The sequence below is a fragment of the Urocitellus parryii genome, chromosome 1 (assembly GCF_045843805.1).
Source record: "Urocitellus parryii isolate mUroPar1 chromosome 1, mUroPar1.hap1, whole genome shotgun sequence".
NCBI classification, from domain to species: domain Eukaryota; kingdom Metazoa; phylum Chordata; class Mammalia; order Rodentia; family Sciuridae; genus Urocitellus; species Urocitellus parryii.
In genome coordinates this window covers 22,584,960-22,610,238 of record NC_135531.1, presented here as the reverse complement: position 1 = coordinate 22,610,238, position 25,279 = coordinate 22,584,960, and the positions used below count along the sequence as shown (strand labels likewise).

Here is a 25,279-nt window from a genome sequence, read left to right as displayed (position 1 = left end):
TTGCATCAGCTGATGCTTTCAGGGCCACGAGGTGCATACGCTAGAGACCCCAAGGTCCGGGTCCACGTCTGCCCTGCCTGCTTTCTCCTCCAGACCGTCGCTTTCGGGTTCTATTGCCTCCACGTGGTTCTTTGATGTCTGAGGAGGCCAGGGGCCCTTCAGGGAAGATGGGCAGCGAAGAGAAGCCGGTGAGTTGTCCGAAAGGGGCGGGGAGGCCGGGCTGGGGTTTTCGGTGTCCTTGCTGCTGGATGGGCCTGGGACGCCTAGCAGGAAGCGGCCGTCCAACCGGCGGGGCGCGTTGGAGCTCAGAAGCGAGGTCGAGTAACTTCAGCAGGAATCGTCCGTACTTAAAGCAGGGTGGGACCGTGCAGTGCACCTCCAGGGCCATCCTCATTCTTGCGGCTGAGAAAACAGACTTTGAGGGAGTGACTTATTCAGAGCCACACATCGAATTAGCAGCCCAGATTTAGAATCTAGCACTCAGGACTCCCAGATTTGCGTTTTCCTCCAGCTTGAGGCGGGAAGAACATTGGACAACCTTTCTATGACCCCTTGAAGGTAAGGGGCGCTAGTTTAGGGAGGGAAAGCTGAGTCTCCGAAATTTGATCCAACTTGTCCACGTTTGGGTGATGGTTTAAAGAAAATGGTGGAAACCGGATGATTCCATCTAACAAACTTGCTGGGACTTGCACCGTTCCTTTTGCCAGGGCTGATCACTTTACCTTTAAGCCCCGTTCCTCTTCAGTGTCATCCACTTCTTAGGAACATCTCCAACTCACTTTCACACTGTCAGGTCATATTTTTTTATGATCACCAAGCCGGGCGAGGCAGGTTATAAGATGAATTGGGCCAAATCCTTCTTTTGAGGGCCTCAAACAGTCTGTTGTGTAAACAGGAAAACAGTCAATAGTGCAGTGCAGTCAGTCCACCCTGTGGGATTTCTGAGGAAGCACTCAACTTGGTTTGGCAAGCTCTCTTGGTTTTGAGTGTGGAATAAAGTGTTCATCCGGTAAATCAGGAAAAGGTGAAGATGGACAGAGGATGAACTGTGACTGCAGGGTAGCTTGTAAGAGAAAAACCAAGAAAGAGGTACAGAAGAATATTTGTATCCTCCATACAAAGTATTTCTGGTGGGTTGCATTTGTAAAAACCACTCAGGCGTGTGGGTAGAAGGTGCACTAGAAAGAGGTGAGGCTGTTTGAAGGAGGGTGTTGCACTAGCCCAGGTGAGAAGTGGTAAGGTCTAGTAAAAGAGCTTCCATTCCACTCTGACAGGACAAATCACTTAAAAGTCACAATTTTCAGTGTTGTTCCTTCAGGGAATGAAACGGGAGAAAATGCATATGTGCATATTCTAGACTATGTAAATTTAAGATGATAAATTGTCTATACAAAATGTTTTCAATCTGTTTATTTTTTTACTTAAAAATGGCATCTTTATTGTTTATTGACTTGTTTACTGTTTTTGTTTAATATCCATGAACATCCCCATTACCATTCTTAATTATAAGTGATATATGGCTAACAAATATAATTTTTCCCCTCACTGTACCACTGAACTGCACTCCAACCCTCTTCTGAACAATTATTACACAAGAGCTAATATTTATTGAGTACTAACTATGGTCCTGGCACTGTGTTACAGTGTGTTACCTGTGTTGTCTCCTTTAGCTCTCATGACAACTCCATGACCTGGGTTCTTTTTTTGTCCCAATCATGCAAATGAGGATACAGGAATAGAAACAGTAAATAATTTGCTCAAAAATAATATGTAGCCAGTTCTTGTAAGCCTCCTTCTCATCATCTTCTTGAAAATGAGTCCTGGTTAGATACTTCACCAAATTATTGGAATTCCACATACTTGTTTTAGCTGTCAGTCTCTGGTATTGAATTTACTTAAACAATACACTTTGTATACTTTTCTTTCAAGGCCTAAACATAGCTGAGGAAGGTAATTTTGTAGCTTCCTTTATTGTCAAGTTCTCTATTCTGATTTTTGGGTTGAAATTCATTACCTTTTCTGTTTTAAACCTGCAAATACATCTGCAATTAATTAACTAATTACATCAATTCTGTGGTATAGTGAAGACATATGGGGAGTCCTACAAATCTTTGTTACTACTACTTCACTTGGTTAGATAGATTTAAATTATGTTATTTATCTATTGAATATGAATGGACCTTAAAAGTACTGGGGCTGTAGCTCAGTGGCAGAGTACTTGCCTACTGTGTGTGAGGGTTTGATCCTGAGCACCACATAAAAATAAACAAGTAAAATAAAGGCATGCTGTCCAACTACAAAAAAAATAAATAAATAAATAAAATAAACAAAGTATATTAAATCCATATCCCTGGAGTGGGGGAAGTTTTAGTTCAACATAAAATTAGGAGATATTTGTTAAAAATTCAGATTTTTTTTTTCTAAATTGAATAAGCAATGTGTTATGTAATATTAACTGAAATGTCATAGTTGATAAGTGGACAAATAAACAGTAGAGACTTGGAGTGTAGCTCAGAGGTGAAGACCATTGAAAGAACCTGGGTTTAATCCCCAGCACCAAAAAAGAAAAAAGTGAGAGGAAAATCCAGGACAAACAAAACTCAGGAATATTATATAGTAATAACAAGGAGCAAAGTAGTAATATAGGTTCTAACATTATAATTTTAAAATGATTATGTTAATTGAAAGAAGCCAATCACAAAAGATCCCATATTGTATAATTCCAATATATAAAGTACCCAGAAGAGGAAAATCCACAAAGATTAAAAAAAAATGGGGACTGGACATAAACCTCAATGGAGATAGAGTATATAAGGCTTTGAGTTTGATTTCCTGCACTGCAAAAGCAACAACAAAAAATCCTTTATAAATAGTAGTTGCCAAAAGTTAGGGGGAACAAGGAGTGTTCTACTACTGCTGAGTACAGTGGGGTTTTTTTTGTTTTGTTGTAGTTGTTTGTTTGTTTAGGAAGAAGTCATGAAAATGTTCTAAAATTGATTGTGGTGATAGTTGCACAACTGTGAATCTAGTAAAAACTGTTGAACTGTATACTTTATATGAGTGAATTGTGTGGCATATGAATTATATTTCAATAACACTGTTAAAAAATCAAAAATCACAAATACATAAAAAAATAAAATTCTTCCTTCTCATCTCCCTTACAGGACTTTCTGACTTCACTTCTAATTGAAGTTCACATTCCTCCTGGTAACTTTTTGACTCCTGGTCTGTCTTAACTTGAATTACGTCTGAAAGCAATCCTTCTGCTTTAGTCACCTGGTTTAGTCATTTTTCTTTTTCTCATTTTTAATTTTAGCATTTTGACAAGCCTTTGTGCATATTTAGAACACATCGCTTCCATTCTCACAATCCAACCTGTTGAAATTCTTCCCTCCTTTACAGCACCAGTGCCTACTGTGGTCCTAGGTAATCATAGTGCCGCTGCTATGGTCTTTTCTGTTCTGGGAGTTTCTCACACATGGATGGTGTAGTTTCTCAGGAGAGACTAAGTTTGTACCTGGTAGGGACTGGGTCTTATTTTTGCTTTTTCCACTGTGTAACAAAATAATATGAGCCTAAACATTAATACTTGAGGAAAGGATAAATATATAGCATATCCCATCAATGCTTACTAAATAAAACTATTTAGTGCAAATCCAAAAAACCTGAAATGAGAGTCATCGGAATAGTTAAAATAAGTGAAATTTGAAAAAGTGTGCATTAAGTAACTTCCCTTTACCCTTTTTTAAGACTTCCTTATTTTAAGTTGTTAACTTTTCTTTACCAGTGGTGAAATTTTTGAATCTTTCAGAATCAGGTTTCCTTTTTTTTAAGCAGATGATAAAGTAACATTCTCAAAACTTCTGGGCACATCATAAGGGAAATGTATCAAATTAGATTAAAATATAAAACCTTTTTTTTTGTTGTTGTTGTTGTTAGGTAAATGCTGTTGAAGAGAAGCGAAAAGAAGGAGGCAAAAAGAAGAACAAAGAAGGATCTGGAGATGGAGGTCGAGCAGAGGTAAAAGTTGTCAAAGGCTCTGCTATCAAAGGTTGGCAAGTAGGGAACACTTTCCCAGGCTTATCTTATATGTAAGGATTCGAATAGTTTATGTGTCATTATAAAAAGACCCTTCATTGGAGAGAAGAATTAGGAAAAATTAGTCTGAGAAGAGAAAAAGATTTGCAATTATTTATTATTGCAAAAGGAAGACATTGATTGTAAGATGATCTGACTCTGGGATTATGAGAGAGAGAGAGAGAACACAAAAGTTGGAGAGAATGAGGTTATGGTAGTTTGCCAGATTGGATGCTGGCTTTCTAATCATTTCATTAAATGAGATGTTAAGAGATGGAGACTTAGTATTTGAGTTTTCACTAAATATAACAGAAACCAAAGAAAACCTAATTCCTTGGCCTCTTCACTTTTTTCATGTGGACCTACTCCTGAGGCTATTTGATTGTTTGTTTTGGGGTCTTTTTTGTGGTACTGGGGATTGGATCCAGGGATTCATGCATGCTAGGCCACTGCTCTTCTACTGAGCTACATCTCCCAGATCTTTTTGAAACTTTAATTTGAGATAGGGTCTCACTAAGTTGTCCAGGCTGGCTTTGGACTTCAAATCCTCCTGCTTCAACCTCCTGAATAGTCAGGATATGAGGTGTGTGTCACCCCTTCTGGCTTTAAGACAGGACAAAATCTTTTTGATTTCTCTCAGATCTAGAGAATGCACTTTCTGTTCCCTGGGCTCAAACTAATTGGCATTTCAAAAGCCACCCCAGAACCTACATGGTTCCTGTATGTTTTATTTTAGGAGGCAGTTAAGCTTGTCTTTATACTTTATTTTTGAACTTGAATTGCTATAAACTATGCTTTGCTTTTTGCTTTAGTCATTGCAGCTGTTTTATTGGAGACTTCAGAAAATGACCAAAATATAGAAGCACAAAGGAATAGGATTTTTTAAAGTAGCACAATAAACTGACTTTAAAGAGCTTTTTCTACTTTATAAGTTATCAAGTGTTGTGTTATTTAGAACTTTGCCTAACCATTTCTTCAGTTAATTGTTGACTGAATTTTAAGATTTGCAAGTACATAGTAAAATGAATATTTCCTAATTCTTCTTTATACTTTCAAGTATTTGCACATGCTGTCTTGTCATAGTTTAAGAATTAGCCTAGAAATAGGAAATAAAGAGTACAATTATAGAACATGTATGAATAGAGAATTTTAAATGGACATGCGTCTTTATGTTTTAAATGGTCTTGGATAAAAATGTACAGTGATATGTCCAAGACCTTGTCTTCTCCTCTGTGCTCCCCTCATTTATGTACTTGTCTTATTTCTCTTCTGAGGGCAACATTCAGGTCTTATTATTCATCTCTGTAGTCCCAGAACCTATTACAGAATATGTCTGCTCAATGAATGTTGAGTAACTTAAGTTTGACATTAAGTTCTTTTGATTAGCAAGTGAGTGCCAAGTGGATACAGAGACAGACAGCAGTTAAGAAAGAGGGTCATTTGGGTAGGGAGTACCAAGAAATGTGCATTGGATTGAGAGGTTCAGATTATGGTTGTACAATGATAGGCTCTGAACTATTAGTTAGTTAACTCATTGTTTTCATTGTTTCTTCACTATTAAGAGTTATGAATCCCTGGTATAATTAGATGAAAATCTCCCAAAGAACAACTAAATGACTCAAGAATGGAACTGCAGTAGGAGGGAATTATAAAGATGCTAGGGCTTTGTCTGTTGGAGGAGCACCAGGGATTAATCCCAGGGGTGTTTTACCACTGAGCTACATCTAGGTCCTTTTATTTTGAGCCAGGGTCTTGCTTAGTTGCTGAGGGTCTCACTAAATTATGGAGGCTGCCTTGAACTTAGGATCCTCCTGCCTTAGCCTCCCAAATTGCTGAGATTGTAGGTATGGATTACCGTGCCTGGCTCATTTCAAAAGACGAAGATACAAAAAAGATTATTTAATGAGATGTATATTTTATATCTGGGGAAAAATAAAAGTGCTATTTTGCAATGAAACTAATTGTTTAAGAAGTTGAAAATATAAATTTTTTTAATGTTGTGACGGCTCTCTTTTTTTGCTGTGATATTTAGGTAAATGTTATTAGCCTTTGAGATAGACATAATGGATAATGAATAATCATGACCACCAGGAACCCTAATGTCTAAGCTATACAATGAGTCTGTAGAGCCAGATTGGTTTAAGTCAATCTCTCACAGATGTATTTGCATATAAATAGCATATATTTGAATGTTGTAGCTGATTGATCTAAATACATATGAAGATAGAAAGTAAAATTGAGCCATCTCTTTGCTTTTATATATAGCTATTAATCTCCATGTAAACATCATTTGAAAATGATAAATTCTGTAGGTGTTAATTGTTTGACTCTTTCATGGCTGCAGATTCACTACTTGAGTGAAGTCTCAGACAATAAAGGAAGTCAAATCTTTGATCATCATGTTTTTCTTTCTTTGCCAAACTTTTTGAAACTTCACTGGCTGTTCTATATACAATATTTTGGTTAATTTTATCAATTATATAGACAGTAATGTTGTTTTATTTTCTTTAAATACTATAGGATGGAGTGTTGTGTTCTTTTCTTTAAATACTATAGGATGGTCGTAGCTTCTTTGAACTTGATAAATTTTTCCTTAAATGGAATCCCCTAAGTCAAATAAATTTATAGTTGGTTTTGAGTGGACATACAGGCTGACCAACTGTATTGAATGTCCTCTGAACAAGGTTGAAACAAAACTGAAAAGCCACTTTGTTTTTATTTCCATTATTGCTTATAGTTATAATTTAGTTAAGACCTTCATAGCTGGGCACAGTGGTGCATGCCTGTGATCCCAGCAACTCCAGAGACTAAGGCAGGAGAATTGCAAGTTTGAGGCCAGCCTGCGCAACTTGGCAAGGCCCTAAGCAACTTAGCTTACTAAAATTAAAACAAATAAAAGGGTATGTAGAATCAGTGGAAAAGCACCCTGAGTTCAATTCCAAGTGTCAAAACCAATAAAACCAAAGGCAAAACCAAAAAAACCTTAAGAGGACATCTTAAAAAACAACACTGATGCAAATAATAATATTTTGAAAAATAGTTAATAGTTGTCAATGTTTGCAGACCAGGTTTATTATGTTATTTATGTTTTTCTATTATTTAGAAGTATAAATTATAAGAAGAGGACACTTAGTTTCTTCTTTTATTCTTATTTAGGACCAGATCAGAGTAATGCCCAGTAATTGTTGCAATCTGTTTACCATACTGATGAGTAATAATGGATTTTGTTTTGTCTGATTATTTCATTTGTTGTCTTGCAGTTGAATCCTTGGCCTGAATATATTAACACACGTCTTGAGATGTATAATAAACTAAAAGCAGAGCATGATTCCATTCTAGCAGAAAAGGCAGAAAAAGATAGCAAGCCGATTAAAGTCACTCTACCCGATGGTAAACAGGTCAATGCAGAATCCTGGAAAACTACACCTTATCAGATTGCTTGTGGAATTAGGTAAAAGCTACAGTTCTATAGTTTCTAACCTAACCAAATTTTATTTTATTATCTCAGCAGGTTAATATTTTTATGTTACTTTTTGGTTTTGATGTTTTTAATTTACCCTAATTGAATTTTTTTTTTTAAATCAAAGTGATGTGGAACTTTATAATCAAGATTCAAGGTTAATTTTTGAAGGAATCTACTTAAGTCTTTTCATATGAAGCTTGTATTAGTCTTTCTACATTGATCATAAATGTCACAAAGCCAAGTAGACAGTGTATCACCAATTTTGACTTAAATGTCTGAGTTTTTAAATTAAAAATGAAGGTAGATCTTCTCACGTGAAAGATTGCCATTTGAAAAAAAGCATACTATATTTATAAATCCAAAGAAGGACCAGACCTAATCTTAAGATTTAGTGGATTAGGAAGAAATTATTTCAAGTAATTAAGAATTGCATGCATACTTTATAATAGATCAATGTGATGGATCAGTAATCTAATATGGGATCAATAATTGATCAATTTATCAGAACTTGATAAAGTTGGAAAAGCAACTTAAACCAGGTGTCAGCAAACTGGTCACAGCCTGTTTTTGTACAGCCTGAAATCTAAGAATGTTTGTTCATTTTTAAATGTTTGAAGAAAAATAATGCAACAGAAATTTTGTATGCCTTTTATAGAAAAAGTTTGCCAGCCTGCCTTAAGAGTTACATATTTTAAATGTATAAGACCAATGTTTTTCGGGATAGCAAGTGCTAGTTCTTAGTCGTAACATACTAGAGAAGCAGTCCTGATTGCAGAATTCTTCCAGCTTTCTATGTAGTTGTTTCATCCACAACTAACTTGACAATACTTTTTTTTCATGACTTGCCAACTCTCAATTCCCTCATTGTATTATTTATTCATATTATATTTATATATTTTTAAGTTTATTGATAATAATTATGTATTAAATTGAACCATGTGAAATTGTTGTATGAATTATCAAAAATGGGCATTAATTTCATATTGAAATTTCATAGCATTAAGCCTAAGACATAAAGTAAAAAGCATTTAAACAGGTGTGGGAACCAACTCACCTGATTCTATGTAGGCCCATTATGCAACTGGTGAGTAGAAGCACTTATGCCAGCCTATGAGCCATTAGCCTTCACCGGGCCGTGGACATTACTTAGTACATTTTACAGAGTAAATGGGAGTGTTCAGTTAATTTGACAAGTACTACTACTGTCCTCCAAAGGAAGTTGTCATATCAAGCATGCTTCTTTGTGAACTCATAAAGAATTAGATGAATTAAAATATCAGGTCGTTCTTTGGTTTTAGAGATAATTTTGGAGGTCCAGTTGGTGTAGAGGAGATTCCTTCTGTCACACATTGAGATTGTAACTGTATATTAATATTTGGGCTTGTCTTAGTCTTGAATTTTTTCTTGTACATTCAACAATGTTGTCCTCTAGATTGCATTGTGATTTATTAAGTGATCAACTGGAAAATATTATTGCTAGAACTATAAAATTCAAAGTTGAATTACCTGAACAATGATGGGCTTTAGCGGCTCTGGAGTTAAGTGTGATTTGCAGTGAAATTTTTATAAAATTTCAATAACTTTGTTGTTCTGTGAAAAATTATAGCATGAATATGAATTACTTACAGATTTAGATGATTAGTGGTGAATATGACAGGACTTGTTTCATATGCTTAAAAGTATTTCTTTGAAATTCTCTTTTGTTCTTTCATTGAAAAACTGAAATGATCCAGTATGGTTCATGTGTAATCTCCATTTTCTGAGTGACTATTATTTTCATCTCAGGATACCATTTGAACTATAAAATGATGGTCATTTTCTTCCCAAAGAATCTAGAAAATAGTTATTACCTTTTAATCAGTTAGTTCTATAATCTTTTGGAAACTGTTTTATGCCATTAGAAGAAAGTATGCTTCTCACTGCCAAATCCATGTTAGACTTTGTGAAATGCTTTTACTTTACTCTTTTTATTGGCCCCATTTGATCTTAGCAAGAAAGAAAACACTGGATATAATCTATAGGAAAGCCAATGGGAGCATTGAAACTGGAATAGGAATTTCATGGTTTATTTTGTCATTGTTTTCTCCTGAACCCTATGAGGGGTAGTTGTATATTAGGTTATAACCTTTAAACAGAGCAAGGAGAGAAGCACCAACACAGGGAGCCCAACTACTTTAATGCCTGGAGGTGATACATTTATTTGAGAGTAAGGGTATAAAGGATGCTAACTTTTCCTTTGAATGTTATGTTACGTTTTGTCTGCTTTTGTGGAGATGCACTGATTATGATGGACTGTCATTTTGCTAACTGTGTGTTCCCCTTTGTAATTGGGCAGACCTTACTCAACTCTACTGTGGTCATGAAGCTTTCTGAAACTCTTCACTTACATCTTCACCTGGATCTGTACCCATTCCCTCATCTAGATAGCCATCTCCTCCTTTTCTAAGTGTCCAGACTTTTTGATCCTTCAGCCCCTTGCTGCTTTAGTCTCAGAGCCTTTCCAAAGTAGTCTGACCATGTTGTTTTATCCTCCCCATAAATCCTATGGCTTTTACACCTGGTATAATGGGAAATTTTGTCATTTGATGATAGTTTTATGTTCTGTACTGTGTAATGAGTATCTGACATTTTAAACTGTAATATATGAAGTTTTATTGAACAGTTTTTTATTTTACCTCCATATTTGTTATAAATGCTGATATCACCTTATGTGTTTGTAGAATTTATTCTGAGGTTAGCATTGCCTCTTAAAGAAAGGATCTAGTACACAATTTAAGCAGAAAAGTTTCTTAGTAGCCTTTATTTTTTCCTTTGGAATCTAAGTAGCTTGGCTTTATAGAAAATTTACTTGTGGAAAAGTTAAACCACTGGAAATTATTATTCTTATAAGAAGCATTAAGTGTCAAATAATGGTGTTTTGGAGCTTCAGGGTCTTCCAGTCATATTATATTCTTGGGTATATTTTTTGAAATTTGTTGCTTTTCCCATATATTTCAGAAGATACAAAAATGTATATAGTATTAATATAATACAAATACATTTAGTGTTTATTTTTCTCTTCTTAAATGTTGTGTGAGAAGGAATTATATTTCAGATTCTTGTGTTTTTATGTATATTTTTTCAAGTCAAGGCCTGGCTGACAACACTGTTATTGCTAAAGTGAACAAAGTTGTTTGGGACCTAGACCGCCCACTGGAGGGAGATTGTACTTTGGAGCTTCTCAAATTTGAGGATGAGGAAGCACAAGCAGTAAGTTTATATTTCAGTGTTCATTGAATTTAAGGTGAAGATATGACCATATGCCATTAAAAGGGAAACAAAGCATTTTATTTTATTGACTTATCTGTGTAGGTCAGTGGTTTTCAGATATATCCTGGAGCCTATAGATTGTTTGTGAGACTTTTAAAATATCATTTTGGTACTTTAATCATAAATCCTGAAAACAATACTCATCCAAATGACTATCTTAAAACCACGTATTGCCATTTGGTTTGAGTGTCTACATGTTAGTTCTTGTGTTTTATCATTGGTTGTAGAATCAAGTTGTACCACCTTGTTTTGGGCCAGTGGTATCAACAGATGTAATTCTTTTCAAAGTAGTCCCTCACAATCCACTGTGATATCTGTGGTAATTTCTCCTTTTGCATCTCTAATTTTATTTAATTGGGTCTTCTCTCATTTTGATATTTGGTTAAGGGCTTATAAATCCGATTTCTTTTTAAAGAACCAACTCTTTGCTTCATTGATCCTTTGTGGGGTTTTTTTTTCCTTAAGTTTATTAATTGTGGCTCAGATCTTAATTATTATCCTTCCTTCTACTGATTTTGGAATTGGTTTGTTCTTTTTCAAGGTCTCTTTTTCAAGAGACTCTGCAGAGAATTTATGTCATTTCATTTCTGATCTCAAAATGTTGAAAGAATGGGCCTTGAGATACATTGTGAGGTTGTTTATTTGAGGTATTTCTGATTAGCTATAAACTTTCCTCTAAAAACTGCCTCCCAGAGATTCTGGTATGTTTTATCACCATTCTCATTTGAATTTAAGAATTGTTTAATTTCCCACTTGATTTGCTTCTGTCACCCATTCATCATTCAGAAGTGTATTGTTCAATCTCTACATGTCTATGTATAGTTTCTGTAGGGTTTTATTGTGTTAACTTTTAATTTCATTCTATTAAGATCTGATAAGACACAGGAATTATATCTTTTTTTTTTTTTTTTTGTATTTGTGGCCTGTTGACAGATGTAATTATTAAGTGATGTTCTATAGCCAGCTAAAGGCCATATTATAGCATCTGGGACGTGAGACTATGGGCAGAGTGACTCAAAAAGAACCTGGGCCATTAAACTCAATCAGATAGTCTGCACTGTGAGTGGCAATTTGCTTTAGGGAACAAACTTCATCCTATTTTATGGTGCTAAATTGAATTTGTTTTAAAACAACTAAACCACAGGTTTTCTTCAATACAAATACAGTATCATAATTAGAAGCCTTTTAATTTTGGCTGTGGATAGAATCACACTGTACTTTATAGATATTTAAATTTGTTTTTATGTTTCAGGATATTTTATAGTAAACTGTATCTGTCTCTTTCTATATATTAACAATATTAATTTGCAACTTATATGCAAGATTGAAGCCATCTTGTTTTTCATTAAACTTCAGGTATATTGGCATTCAAGTGCTCACATCATGGGTGAGGCCATGGAAAGAGTCTATGGTGGATGTTTATGTTATGGTCCACCAATAGAGAATGGATTCTATTATGACATGTACCTCGAAGAGGGGTAAGTTATGTCACTGAATAAAGAAAACTAAAATTGGAATGATTGTGGGTCTATAAGTTATTTTTAAAGCTTTTCCAGTGAAGGGGAAAGAAGGATATAAAGCCCATTGCTCCATAGTCATCATGTATTCCTGTTGGCAATCCCTGAATATTGCAATTTATTTGAATAGATTCTTTAATAAGATCTGTTCTAGACTAATGGAGGTAGGGTCCTAAAGTATGGTAGTAAGTAAGATGAAACTGGTCTTCTGGTCTCCTTTAAGCCTGGTGATAGAGGTCGGGGAAGAGGTCACTAAGGGAAAAGATCTTCATGTTGATCCAGGTATAAGCCACTGAAAATATAAAAATGATTTATGAAAAATGCTTATTTTAAAATCCTAATATATGATTCAAGGGTCTAATTTATTATGTTAAAATGCTTAAAGTATTCCTAAGAGACACACTTTTCTAATCTTGTGAATACAATGGAATGTAGAAAGATTATATTCTCTTTTTCAGGGGTGTATCCAGCAATGATTTCTCTTCTTTGGAAACTTTATGTAAGAAAATCATTAAAGAAAAACAAGCTTTTGAAAGATTGGAAGTTAAAAAGGAAACTTTATTGGAAATGTTTAAGGTAAATGGAACTGTAACATGGGGCCTCCACTTTTATTTCACTCACAGATATCGCTTGAAGTTGTAACACTTGGGCTTAATGCTTCAAGTTGAAGCCATTTTTGTTCTTTAGAAGAAATGAAAAGTGTTTGTAAAACAAAATATTGGCATATTTATTTTCATACAGTGCTCTAATAATATGTACTTTGAGTTCTATTTTAGCTGAAGTATTTAGATGTAAAAATTAAGTTTTGTTTTTTTAATCCTTTTTTAAATTTTTAGTACAACAAGTTCAAGTGCCGGATATTGAATGAAAAAGTAAATACTCCAACTACAACGGTTTATAGGTGAGAATATCAAATGTCATGAAAAGCAACTGGTGTATATGTCAGTTTGTTAAAATTGCTTTCATTTTATTGTAGGTGTGGTCCCTTGATAGATCTCTGCCGGGGTCCTCATGTCAGACACACTGGCAAAATTAAGGCTTTAAAAATACACAAAGTAAGCAATGTAACTTTAAACACTGTGTGGGAACTGGGGATGTATTTGTCTATTATAGGTATATGTTTAAACTTTTATCGATTTTTCTACCATTATTTTCTTGAATACAATGAAGATTATTATTATTTTTTTTCTTGCTACCTACTAACTGGGTGCTATATATGTCATCAGTTTTTTAAAAACTCACCATTCATCACTGGAGCCAACATTTTGGAATGGAGGTTTGAGGGATTCACAAGATCATGCAGTTATGGGCCATTGTGGCTATGAAAGCTTTTGAGACTCACTGAAGGAATATGTGCTTTATTCCTTTGTCTAAATTAATAATTGCCCAAGTGTTTCTTTTAATGTAACTAATCCTGTCAGTTTTAAATGTACTTTAGAGCATCAGAATAATTGGGTTATTTCAAAACTTTTTTGTTAGTTCATTTCCGTTTTTGCTTAATTATTTTGTGAGAGATGCCCTTGCAGTAAGAGTAATGTTCATGAAATTGTGTTTTGAACAAGTATTCAAGGGTATTTTTCCCCCACTTTTTTTATTGGTTCATCATAGTTGTACATTATGATGGAATTTGTTGCATATTTATACATGCATACAATGTAATTTGGCCAGTATCACTTCCAAACACTTCACCTTCCATCTCTGCCTCCAGAGTGGGCATATTTGAGGGGAGAAGAAAAGCCAACTTTGGGCTGCAGAATAAGTCCAGCCTCAAAGCAATGGGAGACATTTACTAGGTGTGTACATTTTATGTCATTTTTCTTGTCAAAAGGATTGCTGTGACTTTGACTCAAAGTGATTATGAGAAATAATATCCAATTCCTAAAATAAGTGAGATGTTTATATATTTAAATGTTGTATCATGGTTTATCCTTATTTTCAGAATTCTTCCACATACTGGGAAGGCAAAGCAGATATGGAGACCCTCCAGAGAATTTATGGCATTTCATTCCCTGATCCCAAAATGTTGAAAGAATGGGAGAAGTTCCAAGAGGAGGCTAAAAACCGAGATCATAGAAAAATTGGGAGGGTATGTTAAAGAACAAAGATGTATCTAGGTTGAGTGTTCTAAAATTTCATTTAAAATTCAGCTGTATTGAGTGCTAGGAATTCCATTTTGAAGACATGCTTTAGATTTCAGTTACCTGTCATGCCATGTCCTATCAGAATTGTGAATACTTACTGATTGTTCACATTATCTTTCTATGAAAATCCATTTTAATTACCACTTTGAGAACAATGTTGCTGACCTACATTTTTCTGTAAAAAAAATGTATAACACTCTTTCATAGATCTGGGAGAACTAGTCTCACTAATTCATAAAAGTATGGAAACCATCCTAGAAAAATTAATCATTTTGTGGCCTAAGGTCACCCATGGATTCTATAGTTTTTTTTCTTCTACCCATCATCCCTCTACCTCTGAATTTCCTCTAAACTGCAAGTTAGGTTTCATAAAAACATTTCTCTGTAAATTAGGGCTCATTGCCACATGTCTTTGGCTATTAGATTATGAAGCTTAAGCTAGAGAGAGCATCTACTGCTGTGCTCCCTTGACTGCTGAAATGAATCCCAGCAGTAGTGGGCTCTCCCCAAAGGCTTTGGGCTATTGGTGGTGGATGAGGGAGGCAAGGAGATGAGAGTGAAAGAGTTAACCAGTTTCATCTATTATCGTCTGTTTGCTCATCACTGTCTTTTTCCCAGTTTAAGAGAAAGAGAAAAATAATGAAAAAACACCCAGACCTTAAAACTTTGAGAATTTGGAAATATAAGAACTGTAAAATTGAGAGCCCTGTTCCATGTCACTGTTGATTACACATGCCTGAATTGAGGACTATAGCAAGCAAGGAACAGACTTGTGCTAAGTTGTCAATTAAATTATACACCAGAAAAGTTGACATGTTTATTTAGGATTGGCATTAATTGACATATGGAACATGACCGAATTTTGAGCTGAGGAACATTGGCTTTATGTCAAAGTTGTGTACATATATAAACAATCTTGCTTTTCTTTTACTCAGGATCAAGAACTATATTTCTTCCATGAGCTCAGCCCTGGAAGTTGCTTTTTCCTGCCCAAGGGAGCTTACATTTATAATACACTTGTGGAGTTCATCAGGGTAAATCATATTTGTTTCTGTATTCTGAAGATTTAGAACGTGAAATGATTTTGTTAAATAAGGTCTGCTGAAAGGAAAGATTTATATTTGAAAAGAAACACATAAAATGATAAAAAATTGAAAGTTTGGAGGTCTCATCAATTGTTAAAAAATTCTAATACATGATTTTGTTCGTATACATGAGTATGTACACAGAAGCAGGTGAGCCTGAAATTGTAACTATAGCCATTTACAGAATAGTAATGAATAACCAGGTGTACTTGCCACCCAAATTTAACATTTGCATTGGGTATATCTGTTCCAAATTTTTTGTTCTAAGATGTTAAAAAAACTACAAATATAGCTAAGTAAGCAAACAAAAAATAATCCTCTTTGAGACCCCTTTTTGATCCATTTCCCTCATTTTTTAAAAGAAGCTACTATTTTGGAGTTGGCGTGGATCTGTTTTGTCTGTTATTTATATATATATATATATATAAATAACAGACAATTATATATATAAATATATATAAATATCTCCCAAATATGTATGCCTTTGAATTATTTGTTTCTAATTTATATACATAGTTGTCATATCAGTCTGCAGTATATCTACCTCATTAATATGCTTCTTCCTTTATTAATTCACACTGATATGAATTCTGATTTTTCCATCTTGCTAACAATGCGCATTGTTTACATAAGCATCCTTATGTACCTGTGTGAGAGTTTTCTCTTTGGTATATACCTGCAGGTGGAATTTCTGGGTCATGGCATATGTGTTTCTTGAACTTTATTAAAAATAGTATAAAATTGCTGTTTAAAATTTTACTCCTTCCAGAAAGGTGAGCTTTGATTTGCCTACATGTGTGTTCTGTTTATTCTCTAACAGAGTGAATATAGGAAAAGAGGATTCCAGGAGGTAGTCACCCCAAACATCTTCAATAGCCGACTCTGGATGACCTCAGGCCACTGGCAACACTACAGTGAGAACATGTTCTCCTTTGAGGTGGAGAAGGAGCAATTTGCTCTTAAACCCATGAACTGCCCAGGACACTGGTATTCAGCAGCTTAAGATTTTCATGTGCTATGTTGTTTTACCTTCTTTGAAAGAATTTTTGTTAAAAACATTATGTAATAAGAATAATATTTCAGTACAACATTTTTGTTCTATGCAGTTAGATTCTCAGATATGTTGACGCTCAGGAATAATACTGGTGTTAATAGCAGCTAACAAGGCAGAATATGAACCAAAGAGACTGAATCTGCAGTGTAGCAAATACTCCAAGTTTCCCTTCCTTCTTGCCTTTGTTGCCCCTTTCCCTTGCTTTCATGTTCTATCAAAACCTACTGCTAATGAATTAATGTCCTTGGAAAACTTCTCTTGCCCTAAGGCTGCTCCACTTTCTGTGAAAGACAAATGAAGAACAAATATTGGGAAGACTTGTGAGAACTGTGGATACAGGTAGCTTAGTGTCCACAGCTCTTGGTAGGCAGGGCTCATAGTACAGGAGGCAGGAGAGGAAATGAGAAAGGAAACTCCTAAAGAAGCTGGTGTTTTAGTCAGCTTTTTCACCACAGTGATCAAATGACCTGACAAGAACAGTTTTAGAGGAGGAAAAGTTTATTTGGGGCTTACACTTTCAGAGGTCTTTGTCCAAAAATGGCTGACTTCATTCCTTAGGGCCTGAGGTAAGACAGAACATCATAATGGAAGAGTAAGACAGAGGAAATTAGCTCAAGACACAGCACCAGAAAACAGATAGATTTCTCTCTCCAGGCACAAAATATGTGCCCCCAAAGCATGTTACCTCCTCCCCCATTGACCCAGTCATACCTGCCTGTCTACAGTTACTTCTCAGTTAATCCCTATCAGGGGATTAGTGCACTGATTAAGTTAACTCCTAACCCAATCATTTCACCTCTGAAATTTCTTACATTGTATCACATAGGAGCTTTGGGGGGATGCCTCATATCTAAGCCATAACACTGGGTTAAACATGTCAGGGAGCCAATGAGATATACTTAAGTTTTTCCAGATTCTTCACCTTCTAACAAGGAAATTGAGGCACTTTGGTGCCTGACAAGAACAAGTTTAACTTTAGTTTCAGAGTTTCAAATGGTTTATATCTATGTATTTTTTTTTAAAGAGAGAGAGAGAGAGAGAATTTTAATATTTATTTTTCAGTTATCAGTGGACACAACATCTTTGTTTATATGTGGTGCTGAGGTTTGAACCCGGGCCGCACGCATGCCAGGCGAGCGCGCTACCCCTTGAGCCACATCTCCAGCCCTCTATTTTTTTTAATATGAGTCTTAAGGGCAGTTCTCATATTAACTAATGGAAATATTGAGCACGTGTACTTTAATCCAGGCTTATGGGAATACATGTTTCATTTTCTCAGCAGTGGATAGTTGTATTTTAGTTCATGCTATTTTATTGATTCAAGTGCTTTTACTGCTGTGTGAAACATTATTTGAGAAATGTTATATGAGCAATTAGAAACAAGCTTTTTTCTTCTTGTTTTTATAGTACTAGAGATTAAGCACAGGGATGTGCATGCTAAGCAATAATTCCACACTACATACATCCTATTTTGAAACAGGATCACACTAAATTGTCCAGGCAAACTTTCATTCTGCCTCAGCCTCTTGAGTAGCTGAGATTGCAGGCATGTGCCACTATGCCCAGCCAGATCAGTAACTTTTTGACAGCATTTCATGTATTAAATATATTAGAGAAGCAGTTTTATTCACATGGAATAAACAATCAATTTTACTTTCTTCTTTAGCCTTATGTTTGATCATCGTCCAAGATCCTGGCGAGAGCTGCCTCTGCGGGTAGCTGATTTTGGGGTACTTCATAGGAATGAGCTATCAGGAGCACTCACAGGACTCACCCGGGTACGAAGATTCCAACAGGATGATGCACACATATTCTGTGCCATGGAGCAGGTAGGCAACCTTCTGGGATAAAAATACTTTGAAAGAAGTGTCAGGAAAGCAAAGGAAAATAACTACTATTTTCTTTCTTCTCTCTTTCTCTGTCTCTTTTTTTTTTTTTTTTTTAATTTGAAGATTGAGGATGAAATAAAAGGTTGTTTGGATTTTCTGCGTACAGTATATAATGTATTTGGATTTTCTTTTAAATTGAACCTTTCTACTCGCCCAGAAAAATTCCTTGGAGATATTGAAGTTTGGAATCAAGCTGAGAAGGTCAGTGGTGTTTTTTAAGTGTGCTCACTTACCATTTGGCTGAAATTGGCTTGTTCTATACTGAAAGAAAGCCTTTATAAATGGATAAAAGTAAAAGGAAATTAGAAATAGTTCCTCTATTTGAGTAAGCCTTTTTTTCTGTATGATTTTAAAGTATTTTAGAGTTGCTTGAATGTTTATTTTCAGTTATTAAGCTGAATGCTTTAAAAGGAGGTATGAGTGTATAATGAGGTGTACAAACTTATAAAACAGGGAATTTTATTTCCAGTCTCAGATTAGAAGAAGGAAAGTGTCAGATGAACAAAAATGCAAATCATTTTGCTTTATCCTCAGCAACTTGAAAACAGCCTGAATGAATTTGGTGAAAAGTGGGAGTTAAATCCTGGTGATGGAGCTTTCTATGGTCCAAAGGTAAGTACCAAAGTTTATTAGAATAATGTAGTTTTCTTTTCTGAAAGAAGACAGATTACTGTTAAGTAGTTTGAATAAAAAGAAAAAGGAAAATCAGCACTAATCCAGAGATTGAGCTCAGCTTTAATATCTGTACCATCTAAATAATAACCTAGTTTTTGCTTTGCAGATTGACATACAGATAAAAGATGCAATTGGTCGCTACCACCAGTGTGCAACAATTCAGCTAGATTTTCAGTTGCCCATCAGATTTAATCTTACTTTTGTAAGGTAAGTTTCTAGTATCTGCTCTGAATAGTCTTCTCCAGGGACCTACAAGGAGAAGTATATATAAAAAAGCAAAATAAATTCTTTTTCTTTATAGCCATGATGGTGATGACAAAAAAAGGCCAGTGATTATTCATCGAGCCATCTTGGGGTCAGTGGAAAGAATGATTGCTATCCTCACTGAAAACTATGGGGGCAAATGGTAATTTTTGTCTGTTTTCTTTTGTTTTGTTAAATTGCCTAGAAATAATCTACTTTCCAGTATAGGTATGAAATGGGAAGGGAAAATGATTTGTTTGATCATTTATAGTATAATGACAAGTATTCACTAAAAGTAAGAAATTATAATCATAACTCAAACTTTTTATCATGAAGAATATTTGTTAGGTCTGGAGGTATAGTAACTCGGTGGAAAATCTCGAGTTCAAATTCCACCATAAAACAACAACAACAACAACAAAAACCTTGTTATTAGTATTTATTTTTCAGAACTTGATATGTTTAAATGTTTCTAATAGCAGTTATTCAGTAAAAAGCACACATAGGAATTAGGGGTAGAGCTCAGTGGTAGAAAACTTGTCTCATGCTCAAGGACTGGGTTTGATTCACTGGCACTTGGAGGAAGAAAAGGAGCAGTGGCAGCATACAGAATTTGTTTTTTGAGTAATGTAACTTTGTTTGGGATTTATATGGTTTTACTATTTTGCCTGAGTAAACAGAGAAGCTTTTGGCTTACCTTATTCAGCTTTGTAGATCAGAGTAAGCATGTGTTTTAACATCTTTTAGAAACCAAACACTTTTTAATTAAAAATTATTATGCATGCTAAATGGAACAATGTGTTATGACTCCTTACTATGAAGGATTATTGTTATTTCATTTGACCTACATTTTATTTTATCTGGCCCACAGTGCAGTTGGAAGTAGTACAGGGTTATCAGACACCCATTTATAGGACCTGCAGAATTAGATGTCTTGATTTAAAACTTTTGTATGATGTTATAAATTGGTTTAATCTTATATATTGCTGTCATTTCAGTATAAATTAAATTTGATTAGTTCAGACATTAAGAGGAATTTTTCATACTTGTCAATGAAGTAAGAATTTCTTTTCACTTATATTTCATAAAATATGGGTAACATTTCTCCATGTGACATCTAGAGAATTAGGGGGTACTCAGCCAATTTCTTTGTCAAACCTTTAGTGGATTGGGAAGAGCCCAATGGGTAGGATTTAATGCCTCTTCTAGCCTTTTACCTGATATAAGAAGATGGCTGAAATGGAAGAATGATGGAGAAAACATGGGCCTATTTTGCAGCTGCGGGAGGATTTGATACCTGAAGTGTTCTGATGGGAGAATTGCAGATAGTTGGGTTTTGTTTTTTAGTGTGTATATGGGGAGAATATGTATAAATTTAGATACTACCGAAATGACTAATGCATAGGAATAAAAGAATTTATAACATCTTACAAAAATTGTAAATCAATACAACTAATATATACTGTATACATATGTGTGTGTTACTATACTGTGTATTATTATATATGTGTGTGAATGTACACATATATAGTAATACACATATTTTATAAAATATATATATTATATAAATGAATATGTGTGTATGTATGTGTATATACTTACATACATATATATAAATAAACTCTGCTGGGGATGGAACCCAGGGATGCTGTGTCATTGAGCTACATTCCCAGCCCTTTTAATTTTTTATTTTGAGACAGGATCTTTCTAAGTTTGCTGAGGCTGGCCTCAAATTGTGACCTTCTGTCTCAGTCTGCCAATTCTCTAGAATTTATAGGCATGCACCTCACTCCCAACAGCACGGAATCATCTTTTAGCCAAGTGCCATTATCACTCCTTCTTATCAGTTACAGTTTTATGAATCCTGCAAAAGAATCTTAAATAAACTAGGGTGCTATCTATATCCCCCATGGAAAATAAGTAGTAAGATAATCTGAACAATTAATCTCTCTGCAGTTATTTTAACATTTTGTTAACCCCTCTCACAGCCAGTACATGGTGCTGTATTAAAGTGTGCGGCCCACTCCCTATCAGTTTTCTTTGCTATCTGCTTAACAATGCAAGTCACAGTTACATCTTTTCCTTATTGAGTGTTCATTTTCTTTTCTCAAGTCTCCTCCCCTTAGTCTTTAGTAGAAAACTTAAAAAAGAAAAAGCCAAGTTTTTAAAGTTTTGAAAGTAGACCTTTCATATTTCAAGAAGACATACTAAAGAGTAGACTATTAGAAATATGCCATCCTTGTATAGTGAAATGTGCTGAAATCCACATTAAATATTTTTATTTTCTTCTTCTTCAAGGCCTTTCTGGCTATCTCCTCGCCAGGTAATGGTAGTTCCAGTGGGGCCAACATGTGATGAATATGCCCAACAGGTAATCCTTAAGTATGACTTCTCTTTAAATTTGTTAAGCTTTTCAGATCTCATAAGCCATGTACTTTTTTTTTTTTTTTTTTAAAGTTGGTGCATTATAGTTCTTTATAATAGTGGGATTCATTATTCCATATTTTTATGTGCACATAGTTTTATCAACCTCATTCAGTACCCAGTACCTTCCTTTCCCTGCCTTCCTTCTTCTCTATATCCTCTTGCTCTAATCTCCTGATCTCCCTTCTATCACTATTATTATTATTATTATTTTAATAATACATTATGATTTTGTGGTATTTATGTGGGATATTGTAATTGTGTGTGTGTATGTGTGTAGCATTCATTGTGGCATTTTCTACATGGACATAGCGTAATATGGTAGGTTTTGTTCCACAGTACTTCCTCATGCCCTCCCCTCCTCCTTCCCTCTTGATCCCCTTCCTTGACTCTATTGGACTCCCTTCTATTTTCATAATATCCCTTTTTTAATTTCTTTTTTTGTATAAGCCATAACATTCTTGGTAAATCAAGATCTGAGTACAGTTTCTGTTACGTAAGGAAGATGTTGCTATTTTCCACTGTGATAAACTGAATATGTTATATAATCTCTTTAATGCTTTTCTCAGCTTCATGATCAGAAGACATTCAAGTGTTTTATGTACACTTGTGTATTTCAGTGTTTAATATTTAAAAACAAAAGTGAAATCAAGTACCTTAGCATATATATGTTCAAAAGCAAAATACAGTTATACAGTTTAAGCTATGTTTTGACTCAAAAAGTAATTATTTTCATTTTAATGCAAATTTTAATTATTTGAAAGTTCTTTTCAGCTTAGTGTCATTTGATGAATATGCCCCTCAGTAACAAATGTATAAACAGCCATTTGTACTTCACTTAAAGATTAGAACAGTCTGTTTTGCTATAGTAATAATTTCATACTAAAGAATTTCAAATGATTAATAGTTGATCAGTGAACAATACTATAACATCAAAGTCATCCTGATTCTAGTTTTTCAAAATAAATTGCATTCAATTTTTTAAAAATACTTTTTTGGCCGTAATTGGACATAATACCTTTATTTGTTTATCTTTATGTAGTGCTGAGGATGGAACCCAGTGCCTCACCTGTGCTAGGCAAGGGCTCTACCACTGAGCCACAACCCCAGCTCTCACATATTATTTTCAAGAAATTAATAAACTTACCAGTTGACACAAACCATTCAGGCAAACTGTTTTTACCCCTACACATGGTATTTTTATATGGAGGCTGTTAAATAATTTATTGCCCAGAAACTACATTAGAATTTTGACATATATTTTATGAAAGGATTTCTTTCCCTTTGAAATGTACCTTTCATGAAATTTGATTGTCTTCTGATGTTTAAGGATTTTCTAAAACATCGCAAGAGCAAAATGATTTTTTAAAATGTACACCCAAGTCGTGGTAGTATGTACTTCAGTATACTTATTAGCATCCTTTTTATTTTTAATGCTTTCATGACTATCTAAATCTTATGTTAAATAAATTCACTTAAAGGTCCAAGTAAAAAATTTCTAATTTTAGATCTGATGCAATGTGTGTTTGTTTAACAGGTACGACAACAATTCCATGATGCTAAGTTCATGGCAGACATTGATCTGGATCCAGGCTGTACCTTGAATAAGAAGATCAGAAATGCACAGTTAGCACAGTATAACTTCATCCTAGGTAAGAAAGAAAATTTGCCAAACCTTAGGAAAACATACACAAATCTTGAGACTTAGACTTAAATGAATTGTGGTTAAACATATTTAGCTCCTTCCGGTCCTTTTTTCTTGTGGTCCTGGGGATTGAACTCACAGCTTTGTGCATGCTGGTCTCCTTCTACTTCTGACAAATAATTCAGTACCTTCAATTGGTAACAAAGGGAAATTTTGGTATGGGGAGAAAAAGGTTTGTCTAAAATTTTTTCTCATTCATGTCATGCTGCTTTTATCTGGTATTTTTTTTTAAGTTGACTGACTAGATTAAGGGATTCAGTCAGTGTAGAAGTTACATGTACTGCAAATTTATTTTTTTTTTTTAAGTCAGTTGCCCAGCTATATACATGGTTACCTGTATGTTTTGATATAAAGTTTCAGTGTGGCTTTTGGGTGCTTGGATCATTTCTGTTCATACATTCAAATTTAATCCTTCCAAAGACTCATGAATCTTTATTTCTTCTCTTTTAGTTGTTGGTGAAAAAGAGAAAACCAGTGGCACTGTTAATATCCGTACAAGAGACAATAAGGTCCACGGTGAACGTACTGTTTCTGAAACTATTGATCGGCTGCAGCAACTCAAGCAATCCCGCAGCAAACAGGCAGAAGAAGAATTTTAACATAGAACTTTGTCCACACTGGCTAAGTGGAAATGGAGTCCATCTGGAACACATTAATTCACACTTAGTCTTGGTAGCTCAGCAGAGTCTGCCTAGATGATTGCAAGATCAACCTTTTTTGACCTAAATAGGTTTTTGACAATGAATATTTGATAGAGTTAATTAAGAGACCCATTAAATTATTTTTATTCATTAAATATCTGAGCAATGGTAGAACATGAAGAATCCTTTAGTATAACATGGGAAGATTTTTTTGTAAATTTAATACATTGGAAATTTTTTTTCGGATTCAATTAAGATAAAAGAAAGCCTAGGATTGGATTATGATGTAAAAATAAAAATTATTAACAAACTTCAAGATGGCTTGTCTTTCACGTACATACACATACACCTGGAACGATTTGTATAATTCAGGCTAGGTGCAGTGGCATACATTTGTAATCTTAGCAGTTCAGGTGGCTGAGGCAGGAAAATCAAAGCCAGCCTCAACAACTTAACTAAGATATTATCTCTAAATAAGATATTTTTAAAAGGCCTGGAGATGTAGCTCAGTGGTTGAGCACCCCTAGGTTCAGTCCCCAGTACCCCCCCAAAAAAAAATCTTTTGTGTGGAATTCAGTATTTATTTTGAAAATTCTATAACAAATATGATGCAGACTGAGTAGAGGGGGCAAATTTACAGCATATGCTTTTTTCAGATGGTTGTGAGTTAGGTGCTACCTTCTTATATGTACAGTAAATATCTTGTTTTGGAATGTTGCTTTTGTTTGTCTTTTAGTGGGCATCTTTTAAAAGAACTAAAAATCACCATTAATCTAATAGATTAGATTTACACAAATATTTAAGGTAAAGGATATATCTATGGAGAGACTGTTTCAGGCCATAGAATCTTGTTTAAACAAATTCCCTATTCTCTCAAAAGAGGTAATTTTTTGAAATTTTTACTGGTAAATGGAAATTATGAGAATCCCACAAAATAGGAATTTCTTTGTGGATATATATGAATTTCTCTGTACTAGAATCATTTCTAGAAGTCAACATCTTGTATGATATCTCCAAATTGCATGTTTCCAAGGGTCACTTCAAAGAGATTAATTT

At 34.6% G+C, this 25,279-nt stretch overlaps 1 protein-coding gene across 1 annotated transcript; it reads left to right on the top strand.

Moving 5' to 3' along the window:
* Window positions 1-24,539, top strand: Tars1 (threonyl-tRNA synthetase 1). Its single transcript, XM_026390137.2, has 19 exons — window positions 1-188; window positions 3,940-4,020; window positions 7,338-7,528; window positions 10,666-10,789; window positions 12,206-12,327; window positions 12,825-12,942; window positions 13,203-13,267; window positions 13,343-13,421; window positions 14,306-14,452; window positions 15,443-15,541; window positions 16,413-16,579; window positions 18,313-18,475; window positions 18,599-18,736; window positions 19,070-19,147; window positions 19,317-19,417; window positions 19,512-19,616; window positions 21,752-21,824; window positions 23,415-23,529; window positions 24,033-24,539. The coding sequence occupies exons 1-19, from the start codon at window positions 135-137 to the stop codon at window positions 24,179-24,181; spliced, it is 2,169 nt and encodes a 722-aa protein (XP_026245922.1). The 5' UTR covers window positions 1-134; the 3' UTR covers window positions 24,182-24,539.
* Window positions 24,540-25,279: the final 740 nt, after the last annotated feature.